General features: G+C 44.6%; 1 protein-coding gene across 1 annotated transcript in view; it reads right to left on the bottom strand.

The window, feature by feature from the left end:
- LOC126212810 (actin-binding Rho-activating protein-like) overlaps positions 1–15787 on the bottom strand; it is a 190988-nt gene that overhangs the window by 10232 nt on the left and 164969 nt on the right. The window contains exon 4 of the mRNA XM_049940218.1: positions 312–404. Coding sequence (XP_049796175.1) covers positions 312–404 — 93 coding nt within the window. The remainder of the gene's footprint in view (positions 1–311; positions 405–15787) is intronic.

Raw genomic sequence — 15787 nt, 5'->3', positions numbered from 1 at the left:
TATACAGATTGAATAATATCGGTTCTCACGATGAAGGCCTGCTCCTTCCCAATTCAATTCCAGCGATTCTGCTACTTGTAAGGTGGTTCAGTACATTTCAACATTATTTTAGCGTCCACGATGTCCCATCCATAACGGATAAAATTTTTAAGAAAGTAACTGATGCAGAGTGGGAAATACTTTCGTAGTACCACGTGTCGTTATGTGAGCGTAGTATGAAGAGTGTAGAGTGCTCGACGTATCAGAGGGCGTAATGCTCACAATCTCGCCAGGATGAAGAAATAAATAAATAAGAAAAACGTGTGGCTCACCTGAAACAGCGTCTCGCCTTCAAAGTCGACCAGTTTCTGCTTCCGCGCTCTCAGCAGCAGTCCGACCACCTTGTTAGAGATGTAGGTGTAGATCTGCAAGCGAGAAATCCGTCGGTCATCAGTCAGATCACTGAAGAACTTACGAGCCACCCAGCACATTACAGGCATACCACTCAAGGGTTTGAACCTTAGATGTCAAGATAACGCGCGGGACAGAAAATCGACTGAATTCAGTTAGCAGAGGAAAACTGACCAGTAGAGGTGCAAAGTCTATGCGATTCTGCACAGCCTAACCGAGACCATTTGCAGCCATTCATGGACGTCGTGTTCCCAAAGAACGATGTAATGTTGGTGGATGTCCACGTCAGCGGGCCACAGTTGTTCGTGATTACTTTGAAGAACATTCCGGATAACTTGAGCCAATGATTTGGCTACCCAGATCGCTGGACATGAATATCATCGAACGTACATGGGACACAATTGAGAGGCCAGTTCGTGCTCAAAATAATGCACTGGCAACACATTGGACAGCTATAGGGGCAGCGTGCCTCAATACTTCTGCAGAGGACTTGTTGAGTCGATGCCACATCGAGTTACTGCACTATCCTGAAACGGCTCTGAGCACTATGCGACTTAACTTCTGAGGTCATCAGTCGCCTAGGACTTAGAACTAATTAAACCTAAGGTCATCACACACATCCATGTCAGAGGCAGGATTCGAACCTGCGACCGTAGCTGTCGCTCGGCTCCAGACTGTAGCGCCTAGAACGGCACGGCCACTCCGGCCCACTATCCCGAGCAAAAGAGTTACGACAGGGTATTAGGAGCAATACTATGACTTATGTCACGTCACTGTAGGACCATTACTTTTCACTAAATATTAGGGGTTGTGGCACAGGTATATGTATTGTTATCTATAGCACCTTAATATATAACAACTTCAGTGTGTTAGTGTTGTGTCTCTATGTCTAACAGTCTTCCAGAAAATACGTTGTAATTTACTGCCAAATGTTTTGTGCATCACTGTAACTACACCAGGAAGTGGACTCTGCCTGTCAGTATAGACTACTCATTTTTCGTCCACGCTTCCACACTTCAGTGCCTGACCTCCTGCCCAGAGGAAAATAAACTGTAATGGCCTACTTGTACCATATATACACTACTGGCCATTAAAATTGCTGCACCACGGAAATGACGTGCTACAGACGCGAAATTTAACCGACAAGAAGAAGATGCTGTGATATGCAAACGATTAACTTTTGAGAGCATTCACATAAGGTCGGTGCTGGTGGTCACATCTACAATGTGGTGACATGAGGAAAGTTTCCAACCGATTTCTCACACACAAACAGCAGTTGACCGGCGTTGCCTGATGAAACGTTGTTGTGATGCCTCGTGTAAGGAGGAGAAATGCGTACCATCACGTTTCCCACTTTGATAAAGTTCGGATTGTAGCCTATCGCGATTGCGGTATATCGTATCGCGAAATTGCTGCTCGCGTTGGTTGAGATCCAATGACTGTTAGCAGAATATGAAATCGCTGGGTTCAGGAGGGTAATTTGGAACGCCGTGCTGGATCCCAACGGCCTCGTATCACTAGCAGTCGAGATGACAGGCATCTTATCTGCATGGCTGTAAAGGATCGTGCAGCCACGTCTCCATCCCTGAGTCAACAGATGGGGACGTTTGCAAGACAACAACCATCTGCACGAACAGTTCGACGATGTTTGCAGCAGCACGGACTATAAGCTCGGAGACCACGGCTGCGGTTACCCTTGACGCTGCATCACAGACAGGAGCGTCTGCGATTGTGTACTCAACGACGAACCTGGGTGCACGAATGGCAAAACGTCATTTTTTCGGATGAATCCAGGTTCTGTTTACAGCATCATGATGGTCGCATCCGTGTTTGTCAACATCACGGTAAACGCACATTGGAAGCGCGTATTCGTCATCGCCATACTGGCGTATCACCCGGCGTGATGGTATGAGGTGCCATTGGTTACACGTCTCGGTCACCTCTTATTCGCATTGACAGCACTTTGAACAGTGGACGTTACATTTCAGGTGTGTTACGACCCGTGGCTCTACCCGTCATTCGATCCCTGCGAAATCGAACATTTCAGCAGGATAATGCACGACCGCATGTTGCTGGTCCTGTACAGGCCTTTCTGGATACAGAAAATGTTCGACTGCTGTCCTGGCCAGCACATTCTCCAGACGTCTCACCAACTAAAAACGTCTGGTCAATGGTGGCCGAGCAACCGGTTCGTCACAATACGGCAGTCACTACTCCCGATGAACTATGGTATCGTGTCGAAACTGCATGGGCAGCTGTACCTGTACACGCCATCCAAGCTCTGTTTGATTCAATGCCCAGGCCCTTATTACGGCCAGAGTTGGTTGTTCTGACTACTGATTTCTCAGGATCTACGCACCAAAATTCCGTGAAAATGTAATCACATGTCAGTTTTAGTATAATATATTTGTCTAATGAATACCCGTTTATCATCTGCATTTCTTCTTGTTGTAGCAATTTTAATGGCCGGTAGTGTAGTTGGAGGTACCATCCACCTAAAACGCACTACTCATTATAGGTACAATAATTAATCTGCAAATGAAGTAAACACTGTCCTTAGTCATCAGTAACACCATCACCACTTATGCACCTAACAACCTGTGCAAAACACACACAACTGAGGAGAGGTATCGATGTCGGTCGGTGAGGCCTGGCACGATGTCAGCGCTCCAAAACATCCCATTACAGGGATGTTATTGTCCTGTAACCACTCCGCCACAGGACGTGCGTTATGAACGAGTGTACAATCTTGCTCAAAGATACATCCCCGAATTGCTCTTCAACAGTGGGAAGCAAGAAGGTGCTTAAAACATCAATGTAGGCCTGTGCTGTGATAGTGCCACGCAAAACAACAAGCGGTGCAATCCCCTCCATGAAAAACACGACCACACCATAACACCACCGCCTCCGAATTTTACTGTTGGCACTACACACGTTGCCGAATGACGTTCACCGGACATTCGCCATACCCACACCCTGCCATCGGTTCGTCACATTGTGTACCACTATTCGTCACTCCATACAACATTTTTCCCCTGTTAAATCGCTCCTTACACCGAGCGAGGCGTCGTTTGGCATTTACCGGCGTGATGTGTGGCTTATGAGCAGCCGCTCGATCATGAGATCCAAGTTTTCTCACCTCCCGCCTACTTGTCATAGTACTTGCAGTGGATCCTGATGCAGTATGGAATTTCTGTGTAATGGTGTGGATAGATGTCTGCCTATTACACACTACGACCGTCGGCGGTCTCTATCAGTGAGCAGACGAGCTCGGCCTGTACGCTTTTGTGCTGTACGTGACCCTTCACATTTCCTGTTCACTTTCACGTCGGAAACGGTGGACCTAGGAAGGTTTAGGAGTGTGGAAATGTCGCGTACAGACGTATGACACAAACGACACCCAATCACCTGACCACGTTCGCTGTCTGAGAGGTCTGTGCAACGCCCCCTTCTCCTCTCTCACTATGTCTAACGGATACTGTCGTTTATATAGAGTAGCCGGCCGAAGTGGCCGAGCGGTTCTAGGCGCTGCAGTCTGGAATCGCCAGACCGCTACGGTCGCAGGTTCCAATCCTGCCTCGGGCATGGATTTGTGTGATGTCCTTAGGTTAGTTAGGTTTAACTAGTTCTAAGTTCTAGGGGTCTAATGACCTCAGACGTTGAGTCCCATAGTGCCGAGAGCCATTTGAACCATTTTTATATGGAGTACCTGGCAGAAGGTGGCAGCACAATGCACCTAATACGAAAAACGTATATTTTTCAGGGTTGTCCGGTTGTCCGGATACTTTTGATCACACAGTGTTTGTGTGTGTGTGTGTGTGTGTGTGTGTGTGTGTGTGTGTGTGTGTGTGTGTGTGTGCGCGCGCGCTGCATTTCGCTTCAATTTTCTAGCGTATATATACAGGGTTTTGCAAAAAGGTACGGCCAAACTTTCAGGAAACATTCCTCACACACAAAGAAAGAAAATATGTTATGTGGACATGTGTCCGGAAACGCTTACTTTCCATGTTAGGGATCATTTTATTACTTCTCTTCAAATCACATTAATCATGGAATGGAAACACACAGCAACAGAACGTACCAGCGTGACTTCAAACACTTTGTTACAGGAAATGTTCAAAACGTCCTCCGTTAGCGCCGCAGGGAATCCCTGATGCGCTGATGCAGCCCTGGAGAATGGCGTATTGTATCACAGCCGTCCACAATACGAGCACGAAGAGTCTCTACATTTGGTACCGGAGTTGCGTAGACGAGAGCTTTCAAATGCCCCCATAAATGAAAGTCAAGAGGGTTGAGGTCAGGAGAGCGTGGAGGCCACGGAATTGGTCCGCCTCTACCAATCCGTCGGTCACCGAATCTGTTGTTGGGAAGCGTACGAACACTTCGACTGAAATGTGCAGGAGCTCCATCGTGCACGAACCACATGTTGTGTCGTACTTGTAAAGGCACACGTTCTAGCACGACAGGTAGAGTATCCGGTATGAAATCATGATAACGTGCTCCGTTGAGCGTAGGTGCACAAACTAAAATGAGCTCTAACATGGAAATTAAGCGTTTCCGGACACATGTCCACATAACATCTTTTCTTTATTTGTGTGTGAGGAATGTTTCCTGAAAGTTTGGCCGTACCTTTTTGCAAAACCCTAATGGCTCTGAGCACTATTGGACTTAACATCTGTGGTCATCAGTTCCCTAGAACTTAGAACTACTTAAACCTAACTAACCTAAGGACATCACACATATCCGTGCCCGAGGCAGGATTCGTCCCTGAGACCGTAGCGGTCACGCGGTTCCAGACTGAAGCTCCTAGAACCGCACGGCCACACCGGGCGGCTCTTTCCGCTCATGATGCTGTCGTATAGAGAGGGGTTGCAATGCTAGAAAACTGTAGCGAAATACAGGAAGACCTGCAGGGAACGACAGTACGTGCAGGAAGTACCATTTGAGCCTCAACATAAACAAGTGCGATGTATAGCACGTTAGTTTCCAGTCCCGTTATTGTATGATAGTCCATATGTTTTGAGCTACAACACAACACCACCACCACTATTTACTGTCGAAACTACGGTCGTCAGTCGTGTGAAGTGTCAAGCGAAGTTTCTCACTGGATTGACAGGTTCTTTTTTTTTTTTTTTTTTTACATACAATATGAAAAATAAGCTCAGATTTTTTGCAGATGACGTAGTTCTCCGTCATGAATTACTGTTTGAAATAAGCTGTAAAAAAAGGCCAGGCAAATCCTGATGAAATTTAAGAATGGTGCAAAGATAGGCAGTATATAGCTGTGGGTCTTTGGAAACGTAAACAACGTAGTACGCAATGACTGCGGTGTTAACGAGTCACATTTGCTACTGTCAGCTCATACAAAATAGCTGTGTGCAACAATTTGGAAGGACATGACGTGGATATATCCCACAAGCTCAGTTGTAAGTTAAGCAGTTGGCAGACAGTGATTCCTCGATGGCACACTGGTAAGATGCAGTCAGTCTACAAAAGGGGTTGTTTACAGACCATTCGTGCGAACGTACAGGGGATATTGAAATACTAGAATACAAAGAAGGGTAGCACGAATGATGCCAAGTTTGTTTGACCGCGGCGAGGGCATCACCAGGATGCTGAGAAACCGCGTTTCACTCGCGAAGCACCTGCACGGAAATGCTCCTTTGCTACTTCGGTTACATCACGCGCTAAGGTGACTAAAGTCACGGGAGACTGGTTCAAAGTTCGGAGAACACTCGTCGCCTGGGCAGGATGGTGGCAGCTATTTGCACGTAAATACATATCGGTGTGCGTCGGCTTCCGAAAAACATGTCAAAAATGGTTCAAATGGCTCTGAGCACTATGGGACTTAACTACTGAGGTCATCAGTCCCCTAGAACTTAGAACTACTTAGACCTAACTAACCTAAGGACATCACACACATCCATGCCCGAGGCAGGATTCGAACTTGCGACCGTAGCGGTCACGCGGTTCCAAACTGACGCGCTTAGAACCGCACGGCTACTCCGGCCGGCGAAAAAAAAAAAAACATGTTCCAAAGTGCCATCCACTCTGCGCCGAACCAGAATGTCCAAGAAAGGAAGGCATCCCTCCTTTTCAATTTCCATTGTGAACTTTATTTGGTCGTGGAGGGAGTCCAGATGTCTTAAGAAGTCTTGCAAGTTATCTTCACCATGGGGCCAAACTACAAAGGTATCATCACCATACCTCCAGAATACCGTGGGGTTCAAGTCAGCAGATTCAAGCGCCTTCTGCTCGAAGTGCTCCACGAATAAACTGGCCACCAGAGGAGATAAGGGACTACCCATGGCGACTCCGTCCGTCTGTTCAAAAAATTCGATGTTAAATAAGAGGTATGTAGAGGTCAGAACGTGTCTGAATAAAGCTGAAATCTCTTTGTCAAAACTTCTTTCGATAAGTTGTAGAGATTCTGGAAGGGGAACCTTTGTGAATAAGGACACCACATCGAAACTAACTAATACAAGGTGAAAAGGATTTAAACCGACAAACTCTGGGAGGTTGTAGGGGACGTCAAAACATTTTTCCCTAATGTCATTTCTTCCTATGAGGAGTATTTAAACCGGTAGAGGAAGAGTTCTCTGGCGGCAAATTAATTAAACCAACAAACACTTTTCCATTTTTTTTATGACCAAGAGACAACACATTAACATAACCCAATTTCAATTACAGCAGATTTTCATAAATGCCCCCATTGACATGTAAACAAAGGTTACACCGGCGGATCATGTTCTGCCTGACACGGGCAAAAACCCCAGGAGTATCCTGAATTGTTCCTGCTGCTGCTGCTACTATCTGGGCAACCAGATCCTCTTCTGATGCAACAGGAGTTGCGTAAACAAGGTTGGGCATCTCTCCCCACACAATAAAGTCCAGAGGGTACGTATCTGGGGATCGAGCAGGCCACGGTACAGGACCACCTCTGCCAATGCACATTTCTGGGAACCGTCGGTCCAGGAATCGACGTACACGACGACTGGAATGTGCCGGCGCCCCGTCATGTTGGAACGACATACGTTGTCTTGTAGGGAGCGGGACGTCTTCCAGCAATTCTGGCAATGCTCTGGCGAGAAAATTGTAATAGTGCCTGCCATTTCATGGCCTAGATAGCAGATACGGCCCAATTAAACAGTCCCCAACAACACCGACCCACAAATTAACGGAGAACCGCACTTGATGAGCGCTAGTAACCATAGTTAGGTTAGGTTAGTGTTTTTTACGTCCCGTCGACAACGAGGTCATTAGAGACGGAGCGCAAGCTCGGGTTAGGGAAGGATTGGGAAGGAAATCGGCCGTGCCCTTTCAAAGGAACCATCCCGGCATTTGCCCGAAACGATTTACGGAAATCACGGAAAACCTAAATCAGGATGGCTGGAGACGGGATTGAACCGTCGTCCTCCCGAATGCGAGTCCAGTGTCTAACCACTGCGCCACCTCGCTCAGTAGCTAGTAACTGTGGCATGTGGGTTCAAACATGCGAATTGTGCATGTTGAAGACTCCATCACACCCGAACTTTGCTTCATCGGTAAACAACACAGAGGATGGAAATGTAGGATGAATTTCACACTGTTCCAGGTACCGCTGCGAAAACTGTGCTCTGGGGGGATAATCAACTGGTTCCAGGGTGTGGACACGCTGTAAGTGAAATGGACGTAACAATTGCTCTCGAACGACTGTTCTTATATTCGTCTGATTCGTCCCCATGTTACGTGCAATTGCACGAGTGCTGATTGAAGGATCCCGCTCCACGTGCTGCAAGACAGCTTCTTCAAATTGGAGCGTTCTTACCGTGCGACGGCGTCCCTGTCCAGGTAATCTGCTAAATGACCCGGTCTCACACAGACGTTGGTACACAGCAGCAAAGGTCGTATGATGCGGGATACGACGATTAGGATATTGTTGTTGATAAACCCGCTGTGCAGCGCGTCTGTTGTGGTGCGCTACGTAGTACGCACCAACCATACCAGTGTACTCACTCCAGGTGTATCGCTCCACTAGTAAACAGAGACAGTGCACTACTACAGTGGTGGACAGCAGTTGCCTACAACTGAAGAGCGTAATACGGCCTCTAACAATGAGTTGTGGACACCTGTGAGAAGCGACGCTTGTGAGAAACTGGGATGTGGCGACAGTTGTGAGAAATCTTGGATACTGAGGGACCGGCACAGGGTGTGTCGAAAATGCTGCGCCACCACCTGCTGCCGCTCGGTGTGTGTGTGGCTGAGCGCTCGGCTTGTGCCGGCCCGGGCAGCTGCCCAGGGACGTTCACACTGCTCCAGAGCAGCCAGGCTACATTATTTCAGAATTTTTTTGAGCAAGGAAGAGTGGCCTTAGTCAGATTAGAAATCGGAGCTGATTTTGCCCCCACAATATCATGTCAACCATTAGTTGCAGCACAGTTACGCGAAAGCCCTTTTTCATTGGAATTTTTGTTCTGATTAATCTTACAAAGGGCATAATTTTCGATCGACCTCATACTTAACGATGCATTTTACAGAAACTATAGAAACGGAAAATGTTTTCCGTCTTTCAACCTCTCACCCAAAATTTGGTACGATAGGAGTGGCAACCTTTTACCATATATTAAGAGGAGCCAACTAAAGAATTTGGTTCTCAGTAGAAACTGTTTTCTTTAATTATTTCGAAATAAACCTCTATTTTCCCGTACCACGCAGGGAAGTGTACTGAGGTCTAATGTGAGTACTGCTGGCAATTAGCATTAAGGAATGCAATTTATGTATTGAAAGAAGCTGTATTCATCGTCCATTCAAAGAGACATTGTTTCTAAAATTCTCTACACAGAAATGCTGATTGTGACTGTTACAAAAGCTATGACTTTTCGTACTTCATTAGTGAATCTTTTACAATTTGCAAAAGACATTTAGACGACTTTGTGTCGTGTCCAGGGAACACCACAAGGAGGTAGTCTCTCTTCGTCCCCCATTATATTTATTTACAATATTTACAATTTCTACAATAGGGTGATTGGCGTGAACTGAACCCCTTTTCAATATTTACAAGTATTGCTGTAGCTTCAGCCATTTCCTTTTCATTGTAATTTCTGTGCATAAGCCACGCAAGTAAGAAATGATTTTACATTGCCGGCAACTTGGAGTCTTGTAAGGGCCTTAGAAACTATCTCATCTGTCTTAATTGCAGACTTCTTTTCCCAACTAGATTTAAAACTAGTCGGTCAAACTGGTGCCCATGATAGTCTATTCTGTGTCCTCTCTGAGAATTTTTACTAAGGGGTAAAAATTTGGATGAGCAAGTAATGTATTTATCCTCCGATTCCAGCCTGTAACATTGTTGGTTCGGTGACGCCTTCCTGCGCAGTTCCATACATCCCTTGGCATGTCGTCATTATCCAGCCATTGTTCAACAAAATAGTCGTAAAAATCCTGCAGTTTTTCATTTGGCGTTCTCTCCTGAACCCATAGCCACCCATCATCTAACACGTCCAGTGGAATTTGAGCCAGAGCGGAACACAATCTTACGTGAAAACGAATTTCTTCGTTTTCCTTGTAGGCCGCAATTCTGCACTTGCCTCCACAAGCACTGATTGAAATGGTAGTTGCAGCCATTAATACTTGCATCAGGAAACAAATGTGTTACTGATTGGATGACTGCAGCTTCAAAATCCATCATCATAGCTGTAGGACTCCATCCAGGTACGTTGCTCTCAACAGCTATGAAAAAGCGATCGTACGTTTCTCGCTTTTTATTGGGTAGCAAGGCGTACACGGTTGGAACTGTGTTTGTTTCCTCCTCAGAGCTAGAAATATCGGCACGAATAATAATTAACTGTCCAAACTGTTTGCTGGGGCTTTTGAACGTTCCATCGACAAAGAACGAATTGCAGTCTGTTAAACAGGATTTTCCCCTTTCGCTGGCGAACACCAATATCCTATCATTTGGTCCTCTGTCGTCATCTGCAAGTAAAAATTTGCTCCCATCATTCATTAGCATATGATGTTCTTGCTGAAATATTCCTGCAGCATCTGTCGGATCTTGTGTAGATCCCACGCTATCTCTTTATTTTTTTTTTTTTTTCCTGATGCGTTGCAGCGATCGTTTTGCACTGCTGTGTGACGGCGGTGATGTGACGTTGTCGTATCCTTGACTGAACAGCGGCCCTACTTCTTCGGCGAAAACAGAAGAAACTGAAGTGTCCGTTTCTTTTGCACGCCTTTTGGCGTTTGCCACGTGTTTTCGCACTTCATTAACCGCGACGTCCGGAATACATGTATGGCTGCCTTCACCTAAAACTAGTTAGTCTTTCTTTACACTTCTTGTTTACGTTTACGCACCGCCAATAACGTACACCTTCATTGTTGGTGTATTCCGCTAAATCCACAGCAGTACTGAACTGCGGCGCGCAACCTGTTTGGTGCCCCTGTAGACCGCGCGCTACCTGTTCGGGCGAGTCTCCTCACAACTGTCCCTCCTCACAACTGTCCCTCCTCACAAGTGCCCCAACCCATTAACAACTAAAGATCGTATATGGCCTCTAACAACTGAAGAGCGTAATACGGCCTCCACCGGTTTAAATACTCCTCATAGGCAAAAATGACTTTGTTGTTGTTGTTGTTGTGGTCTTCAGTCCTGAGACTGGTTTGATGCAGCTCTCCATGCTACTCTATCCTGTGCAAGCTTCTTCATCTCCCAGTACCTACTGCAACCTACATTCTTCTGAATCTGCTTAGTGTATTCATCTCTTGGTCTCCCTCTACGATTTTTACCCTCCACGCTGCCCTCCAATGTTAAATTTCTGATCCCTTGATGCCTCAAAACATGTCCTACCAACCGATCCCTTCTTCTAGTCAAGTTGTGCCACAAACTTCTCTTCTCCCCAATCCCATTCAATACCTCCTCATTAGTTACGTGATCTACCCACCTTATCTTCAGCATTCTTCTGTAGCACCACATTTCTAAAGCTTCTATTCTCTTCTTGTCCAAACTAGTTATCGTCCATGTTTCACTTCCATACATGACTACACTCCATACAAATACTTTCAGAAACGACTTCCTGACACTTAAATCTATACTCGATATTAACAAATTTCTCTTCTTCAGAAACGATTTCCTTCCCATTGCCAGTCTACATTTTATATCCTCTCTACTTCGACCATCATCAGTTATTTTACTCCCTAAATAGCAAAACTCCTTTACTACTTTAAGTGTCTCATTTCCTAATCTAATCCCCTCAGCATCACCCGATTTAATTTGACAACATTCCATTATCCTTGTTTTGCTTTTGTTGATGTTCATCTTATATCCTCCTTTCAAGACACTGTCCATTCCATTCAACTGCTCTTCCAAGTCCTTTGCTGTCTCTGACAGAATTACAATGTCATCGGCGAACCTCAAAGTTTTTACTTCTTCTCCATGAATTTTAATACCTACTTCGAATTTTTCTTTTGTTTCCTTTACTGCTTGCTCAATATACAGATTGAATAACATCGGGGAGAGGCTACAACCCTGTCTCACTCCTTTCCCAACCACTGCTTCCCTTTCTTGTCCCTCGACTCTTATAACTGCCATCTGGTTTCTGTACAAATTGTAAATAGCCTTTCGCTCCCTGTATTTTACCCCTGCCACCTTCAGAATTTGAAAGAGAGTATTCCAGTTAACATTGTCAAAAGCTTTCTCTAAGTCTACAAATGCTAGAAACGTAGGTTTGCCTTTTCTTTAAGGAAAAATATTTGTGTTGATGTCCCCTACAACCTCCCAGAGTTTGTCGGTTTAAATACTTTTCACCCTGTATATCAGAAGGGTTCATTTTCAATTATTTCAGTTTACTAATTAAATCAGCAGAGTTTCTTATGTGGTGAACACATTTTCCCACAAGAGGCCTCAACAACGATTCCAGGTGTTTGGCAACGTCATAGGTCGGTGAGGCTATGTTACTCACTATGGGACGGAGAGGAACATCTTTCTTGTGGACCTTTGGAAGCCGACGCACACGGATTTGTATTTACGTGCAAATAGCTGCCAGCACCCTGCCCAGTCCACGAGTGTTCTCCGAACTTTGACCCACACAGCGCATATTAGATCGACTGCGGAGTCACGGATGTAACTCGCGCATTGTGCACGTCTCTGCCGTCGACCAACGCCTCTGCCGCATTTGCATCTGTGGCCGCATGCGCATTTGCGCGGCAGTCTTGCGGCTCACTCTGAAGATGGCTGAACGTTATACGGCCGAAATATTAGAAGAAGAAGAAGAAGAAGAAGGAGAATTCTTGCGGCTGCGCACCCGAAACTTAATGGAACTCTCTTTGCGCCGCCAAAACCTGAAGATTTGCTTCGATTCTCTTCTGTTCCGGTTTTCCCACAGTCTATGTTTCACCATCATACAATGCTTTACTCCAGACGTACAGTCTCAGAAATTTATTCCTCAAATTAAGGCAGATATTTGAGATTAGAATATTCTTGGCCAGAAATGCCCTTTATGCCAACTCCACTCTGCGTTTGAAATCCGTCATTGGTTATTTAACTGCCTAAGTACCAGAATTCCTTAACTTCATCTTCTTCGTGACCATCAATCCTGATGTTAAGTTTCTCGCTGTTCTCATTCCTATTACTTCTCATTACCTTTGTCTTTCTTCGATTTACTCACAGTCCATACTCTTTCCTCTTTAGACTATTCATTCCGTTCAGCAGATCATGTAATTCTTCTTCACTTTCACCCAGATTAGAAATGTCATCTGCAAATCGTACCATTGATTTCCTTTCACTCTGAATTTTAATTCCACTACTGAACCTTTCTATTATTTCAATCATGGCTTCCTCGATGTACAGATTGAATAGTAAGGGCGAAAGGCTACATCCTTGTCTTACACCCTTTTCAATACGAGCACTTTGTTCTAGGTCGTCCACTCTTATTTTTCCCTCTTGGCTGTTGTTCATATCGTATATGGACCGTCTCTCCCTATAGCTTACGCCTACTTTTCTCAGAATTTCGAACATCTTGCACCATTTTACATTGTCGAACGCTTTTTGCAGGTCGACAAATCCTATGAACGTGTCTTGCTTTTTCTTTAGTCTTGTTGTTGTGGTCTTCAGTCCTGAGACTGGTTTGATGCAGCTCTCCATGCTATCCTATCCTGTGCAAGCTTCTTCATCTCCCAGTACTTACCGCAACCTACATCCTTCTAAATCTGCTTGGTGTATTCATATCGTGGTCTCCCTCTACGATTTTTACCCTCCACGCTGCCCTCCAACACTAAATTGGTGATCCCTTGATGTCTCAGAACATGTCCTACCAACCGATCCCTTCTTCTAGTCAAGTTGTGCCACAAACTTCTCTTCTCCCCAATCCTATTCAATACCTCCTCATTAGTTATGTGGTCTACCCATCTAATCTTCAGCATTCTTCTGTAGCACCACATTTCGAAAGCTTCTATTCTCTTCTTGTCCAAACTAGTTATCGTCCATGTTTCACTTCCATACATGGCTACACTCCATACAGATACTTTCAGAAACGACTTCCTGACTCTTAAATCTATACTCGATGTTAACAAATTTCTCTTCTTCAGAAACGATTTCCTTACCATTGCCAGTCTACATTTTATATCCTCTCAACTTCGACCATCATCAGTTATTTTGCTCCCCAAATAGCAAAACTCCTTTACTACTTTAAGTGTCTCATTTCCTAATCTAATTCCCTCAGCATCACCCGACTTAATTCGACTACATTCTATTATCCTCGTTTTCCTTTTGTTGATGTTCATCTTATACCATCCTTTCAAGACACTCTCCATGCCGTTGAACTGCTCTTCCAAGTCCTTTGCTGTCTCTGATAGAATTACAATGTTATCGGCGAACCTTGGTTCCATTATTAATCACAACGTCAGAATTGTCTCTCTGGTGCCTTTACCTTTTCTAAAGCCAAACTGATAGTCATCTAGCGCATCTTCAATTTCCTTTTCCATTCTTCTGTAGCAACTTGGACGCATGAGCTGTTAAGCTGATTGTGCGGTAATTCTCGCACTTGTCAGCCCTTGGCGTCTTCAGAATTGTGTGTGGATGATACTTTCCCGAAAGTCAGATGGTATATCGCCAGACTCATACATTCTATACAACAACGTGAATAGCCGTTTTGTTGCCACTTTCCCCAATGATTTTAAAAATTCTGGTGTAAGGTTATCTATCCTTTCTGCCTTATTTGATCGCAAATCCTCCAAAGCTCTTTGGAATTCTCATTCTAATACTGGATCCCCTATCTCTTTTAAATCGACTCCTGTTTCTTCTTCTATCACATCAGACAAATCTTCCCCCTCATACGGGCTTTCGATGTGTGGCAACTGCTGTTTAAATTGCTGCTGTGGATGCAGTACGATGCGCCACAGCTATACTACGAACGCCGGCTGCTGTGGCCGAGCGATTCGCGGCGTTTAGGTGTGAGCTTATTTCCCTGTTGGGATGTAGTTACAGAATTGGATACCTGTTTTGATGGTCAACTAAGGCCACCTGAGTCAGTCGAAATTATTACGTTCTTAAATACAAATACTACGTGCTCGTGTGTTTCTTCTTGAAGTGTTGAAACTTCAGGACACTTCAAGCTCGTTTTGTATTATTGCGGAATAGGGGACCGAATGCCACGGAGATGATAAGCAAGTGGCGGTGACAATCATGAAAACAAAGACTTTTTCGTTGCGACGAGATGTTTTCAAGGAATTTCAATAGCCAACTTTCTCCCACAATTTCGAAAATATTTTATTGAGTCCTACCTACATAGGGACAAATGACCATCGTAATAAAATAAGAGCAACCAGAGATCTTACGGAAAGATTTACGTGTTCGTTATTCCCACTTGCTATTCGACAGAGCAACGGCAGCGGAATTGTGCAAAAGTGGTGCTTTGAAGTCTAACACGTTTGCTTTGCAGCGTAGTCATGTAGATGATGATACATATGAACTGATCCGAACGCCTGCTAAAGTGTATACATTAAAGGAGAATAACTTCAGATGATGAAGCGATTTAAAAAAAAAATGTTGTTCTTTCATTGCTTTTGTTGAAAGTGTAATGAAACATGTAGAAAAATGTTTTGTGAAATTTATTCGTCTAAAAGTAGGTATTAAATATATTAGAGAAACACCAGTAATCTTCAGATTCGTTAAAGAACAGAACTCGCACGTACAAAACAGCCTCGAACGTGTGATTACCTTACAAGTGAGTTAATGCGTTAAATATCTGACGTTAAGCATGTAAGCCAGAAAAAGTTTAGAAAAGCTTTGAAATTACACTACTGGCTATTAAAATTGCTACACCAAGAAGAAATGCAGATGATAAACGGGTATTCATTGGACAAATAAATTATACTAGAACTGACATGTGATTACATTTTCACGCAATTTGGGTGCATAGATCCTGAG

The sequence above is a fragment of the Schistocerca nitens genome, chromosome 11 (genome assembly GCF_023898315.1).
Source record: "Schistocerca nitens isolate TAMUIC-IGC-003100 chromosome 11, iqSchNite1.1, whole genome shotgun sequence".
NCBI lineage: Eukaryota > Metazoa > Arthropoda > Insecta > Orthoptera > Acrididae > Schistocerca > Schistocerca nitens.
This window is presented reverse-complemented; position numbering and strand designations above follow the sequence as displayed.